Source organism: Otolemur garnettii, unplaced genomic scaffold, assembly GCF_000181295.1.
Source record: "Otolemur garnettii isolate 467f Iridium unplaced genomic scaffold, OtoGar3 scaffold00122, whole genome shotgun sequence".
Classification (NCBI taxonomy): domain Eukaryota; kingdom Metazoa; phylum Chordata; class Mammalia; order Primates; family Galagidae; genus Otolemur; species Otolemur garnettii.
Window position 1 is genome coordinate 1804947 of NW_003852517.1, and position 5213 is coordinate 1810159.

At 37.0% G+C, this 5213-nt stretch overlaps 1 protein-coding gene across 1 annotated transcript in view; it reads right to left on the reverse strand.

Moving 5' to 3' along the window:
• Window positions 1-5213, reverse strand: part of SLC9C1 (solute carrier family 9 member C1) — a 95084-nt gene that overhangs the window by 80580 nt on the left and 9291 nt on the right. Inside the window, exon 5 of the mRNA XM_023517858.1 lies at window positions 4420-4548. Within this exon, the coding sequence (XP_023373626.1) occupies window positions 4420-4548 (129 nt within the window). The remainder of the gene's footprint in view (window positions 1-4419; window positions 4549-5213) is intronic.

Consider the following 5213-nt stretch of genomic DNA (forward strand, 5'->3'; position numbering starts at 1 on the left):
AAAGAATACTACTACATGATCTGACTTATACATAGAATCTGAAAAAGTTGAACTTGCAGTAATGAAGAGTAGAATGATATTTATCAGAGGTTGATCTGTGGGGAGGGAGGGAATGGAGAATTGTTGACTAATAGCTACAAAGTTTCAGACAGGAGAAATAAGCTTTGAGATCTATTCCATAGTAGAATGACTATGGTCAATAATAATGTCTTGATATTTCAGAATAATTAAGAGAATAAAAAAATATAGTTTAGTGAGGTGATGGTATGTTAATTAATTTGATTTAGTCATTTTACATGATATACTTTCATTAAAATATCACCTTATATCCCATAAATGTATACCATTATTATCTGTCAATTAAAAATATTATAAAGGAAAAATATTTCATTGTCTTTGGAGTAGATGTACAGTATTCTTTTTAAGTTGGGAGAGTTTCTTTTTCTCTTGCTTTTTGCCAAGGTTGCAGTGCTATTCATAGGCACAATCATAAAACACTACAGTTTTGAACTCCTGGGCTCAGGCAATCCTCCTGCTTCAGCCTCCCCGGTAACTAGGGCTATAGAGATGTACCAGTGCTCCTGGCTAGAGTTCGAAAAATTTGGTTAGTTTGGTTTAAGAGCTTCTTTCATTCTTCATTAATTAATATTTATTTGGTGCCTGCTGCATGGCAAACGTGGGGAATTTCAGAGATACATGAATGAACAAGAAAGTCCATAAACTCACAGAACTTACACTCTAGACCAAATACAATACACACAGGTAATACAGAAAAAGGGATAACTCTGGGTCCCATCTGACTGAATCACCTGCATTCTGTTAACCTGACAAATTACTGCCTCCCTATTATTGGGCTGGCCATTTATTCTAACCACCCCCCGCCCCCCGATAAACAATGTTGCAGTGTACTTCTGTATATAAGCTTTTTTGTGTTTCTCTGATTATTTCCTTACGTCCCCAAAGTGGAATTTCTGCATCAAAAGACAGTTTCGTCTTCATTGCTGATATTTTTATATTTTCCCTAATTGCCTTCCACAAAGCAATGTTATGGTGCACTTCCCAGGAAAAGAGAGAAGCTGAGCCCACGGCAAGCTTCCTAGCTGGAACCAGACATGCCTCTAAGCCACATGAGTTCTAGACATGGAGCTGGCCTTGGTAATAATTTTGAGAATGCACCGTCTCCTGCCACTGAGACATAGGCAGGGGCCCAACTCTGGTTTCAAAAGCATGTAGGAATCTGTAGTTAAAAGAGCTCAGTTTGAAAATTATTTTCTCCTGGAATAGAGGAAAATAGCTCTTGGCAAGTAACACGTTTTGCTCACTATATTTGTTAAGCCAGGAAACGTCTCAAAGAAAATCCATTATTATTTACACTATTTTTAAACTCTTAGCATTCAAATTGGAAAGGGTAAGAATCTGAGGGCAGTGACTCTTCTTAATTTTTCCCTATTATTAAATAAGTGCTAACTTCAAAGTTTAGTAATACTATTTAAATTATTACAGAAGTTATAAAAACAATAGTTACTATGAAAACTATTGATTCATGGTTGTATCAGTTGATATAAATGAAATATAAATTCAGTAGCAGTAAAGTTTATCAAGCATCTTTATTATTTTTTTTTTCTTTTAAGCATCTTTATTTCTTAAGGGACAATTTTCTCCCAAAGCTATTAAAAGTTCAGAGAAAGTCCTAAAGACTAAGAAGATAAATTCATTGTTCTCATTCTGTGAAACTTCACTCTATAGCAGAGATTCTATTATTGAAGTTGTAAGGATTATTTTAACAGTGAATACTTAACACTTTTTATCCCTTTGAATCCTAAAAAATGACAAAGTTCTATCCACTGATAATTAGCAAAATTACAAGGCAAGCTCTATGAAAGCAAAATAACTTCATCTATTGTGTTTATGGCAGAATACCCAGGTCCTAGAATACGAACTATGAGAGTGCATATTAGTAATTGAATCAATGAGTTAATGAACTTCCATATCCGTACCTTTCCACTTGCCCCCCACCCCAGCATCAAGACAGTCCTCTTGATTAGATTTGAGTTGTCATTTCTGATATACATTTTCCTGAAATTCTGTGTTCATGTATAATACACAGTATCTTAAATGAAGCCTGGTAGAATCCTGTACCAGGTTTCGTAGCTGGACACGGATCTTCCAGACTGGCAGGCATGACGGTGCTCCTGTTCCCCCAAAGGTGACCTATGATTTTTTTAAGATGCTTCTAAGTACAGATATTCCTTTCTTGCTCACCTTAGTTATCTTTAGGAAGGTTATACCTGCAGGAAGTTTTGTGGCAAAATCTCTCTGTGTGCCCTGTTGGGTTACTTCCCTTTGTTCCCTGAACTTTGGTAGAGGTTGTGTGTGTGGCTATTTGTCTTTCTCACACCTCAGAGATGGCAAATTTGAAATACCAAAAGACGGCAGGGCACAGTAACCCTAGCATTCTGGGAGGCCTAGGTGGGTGGATCACCTGAGCTCAGAAGTTTGAGACCAGCCTGAGCAAGAGTGAGACCTTGTCTCTACTAAACATAGAAAAACTAGCCATGTATTGTGGCTGGCACCTGTAGTCCCAGCTACTTAGGAGGCTGAGGCAAGAGGATTGCTTGCGCCCAAGAGTTTGAGCTTGTAGTGAGCTACGATGCCACAGCACTCTACCCAGGGATACAGAATGACACTCTGTCTCAAAAAACAAAAACAAACAAAAAAACAGACACTTAAAGATGATGTACCTTTCCATGCTAAACTGGGGTTCAAGGTTCACTACAGGTGTTCCAAGCTTCCATGGCCCGCAGAAACTAACACTGGTTACAGAGCTCCATCAGTTTGCTTCTCCCAAGTCCCAAAGGCTAATAGGAAGTGCTTCTTACACGCAACAAGGGTAACTGTTCACCACCTGGACTAGCTCTTTTGAGGAAGAAGTGAGAGGGGTGGTGGTAGAATAGATCTTCCTGGGAAAGAACAGTGTTCCCTTCAGAGTGTTAGGATAAGAAAGGAATAGGTAAGAGTGAAGGAAAACAGAGTCCCTGATCGCTCAATGATGACACACTCTCCAGAGACAGGAAGAATAATTACAGTAGATCTTCCTGGGAAAGAACAGTGTTCCCTTCAGAGTGTTAGGATAAGAAAGGAATAGGTAAGAGTGAAGGAAAACAGAGTCCCTGATCGCTCAATGATGACACACTCTCCAGAGACAGGAAGAATAATTACAGTGAATACATCTTCTTCTTGAGTGGCTGGAAAGATAATTTGGGATATTCTTCAATTTCTGGGGAGAGGAGGTAATAGAACAATCCCAGTTGGGATTATTTGGCATCATATATAAGCCTTGGTGGACTAGAATATGGTCTGAGGTTACCTCCTAAACACTCTTCTTCCATGGGAATGGGGATGGTGGGAGACAGAGAGAATGCTGCAGAAGACCTTAGAACAGAGACAGCCAGTGAGTGGAACAGCGTGTCATCAGTTTCTCAACAAGACTGTAATCATTGATTTCTCCAACCGGAGCAATTGTGCCACAATATAAATAGTAAATATATACAGAGCGTCCATAAAGTTCATATGCAATTTAAAATAGGTGTCTATGGACACCCTGTATATAAGTCATGAAAACATTTTGATTTCATTGACACCCTGAAAGGGTCCTGTGGGCCTCATTTCCCTAGTACATATTGGGAACAACTTTTCGAGGAGCAAGAAATGGAGTTTTAACCAGGGAGGAGCACACGAGATGCTTCTAGGGGTGCTGGCAACATTAAATTTCTTGCCCGAGTGATAACTACATAGCTTTATACTTTATAATTATTATTATAATGTACGTATAGCATTCATTTATCTTATGCACACACACAAGGAAAAAATATTTAAGATTTAGTGCTATTTGAAAGTGGTAAATGAAAGAGCTCACATGCACCTTTTAATTCTTCTGTTCATATGCACTGCTCTCTGGCCCTGTAGATGGCCACATAACCCACACTTCTGGCTAGGGTTGACAGCTTTCTATATTGCCTGGATGAGGTAGTCCCAGGTTAAAGAGAAAAGAAGCTACCTTCTCTCAAGACTGCTGGGTGCATGTCCTGGCTATGTCATCTTAAGCTTATTTTCAGCACATTAAAAAAAAAAAGTCAATATCTCTAATCCTGATTGTCTGGTATTCAGGCTTAGCCCAGGCCTGTGGAATGGTGTTTCCATACACATTTTCATGAAGAGTTTCAACTCAATCTCACAAGAAAACCACAGCTAACATTAAATAAGGAACATGGGATAGTACTTTTTGAAGTCTAAGTCACTATAGCAACACTCACTGCAGCATTTCTATAATTTATGATGAGATATTACAAATCATTCATGTCAGCTTTCAGAAAATACAAGATTCTGCTTTCTTAATTAAGAAAAAAAATAGATCTTTACTTAACGTATGATTCATCCTGCTTTCTGTTGTATTACTAATATTCATAACACTTCCAAACACAATCAGTGACATCACAGAGGTCATCAGACTTTCTCCATTAATTAAACTGGTGAGGCTTCTAGAAAGACCTATATATATTGAGAGGCAAAGAATTTTTTTAATGTGAGAAAAACATTAAATACTAAATATAAAGCAATTATATCTTATTAGTGAATAGAAGGACATTCTTAGCTATAGATTTATATCACATAATTCCCCCTACCTACTTTAAACTTCTGTCATGTTTTGAATTTCCTTTTAAGGAAATATAAGTGTATATAAATTGTAGGTTAAATCTAGATCAGCATAATAAGGTTCCAAATTAACTGTGGTCCATTTATGTTTATGTAAGTGAAATAATTATTAATAACTAGAGCTCTTAGTCCTTGTTTTAAAGCACAGATAAAAACATGAGATTATTTTTTTAAAATTCAGTGATTTGACTTTATAAATACATATTTCATAAAGTAGATGTCTTTGAGGCAAGACAGAAAACTATGATCAGAGGATACAGTAAATTCATAGACCAAGGTTTTATAACATGACATCTAAATAGAGTATTAGACAATGTTCAGATAATCTAGCAAGAGTTAGAAATTACAGACGTCTGGAGAACAGTTAGAGAACTAAAAATAGACCTGCCATTCGATCCTACAATTTCATTATTAGGTATATACCCAGAAGATAAAAAATCACATTACAATAAAGATGTTTGTATCAGAATGTTTATTGCAGCCCAATTCATAATTGCCAG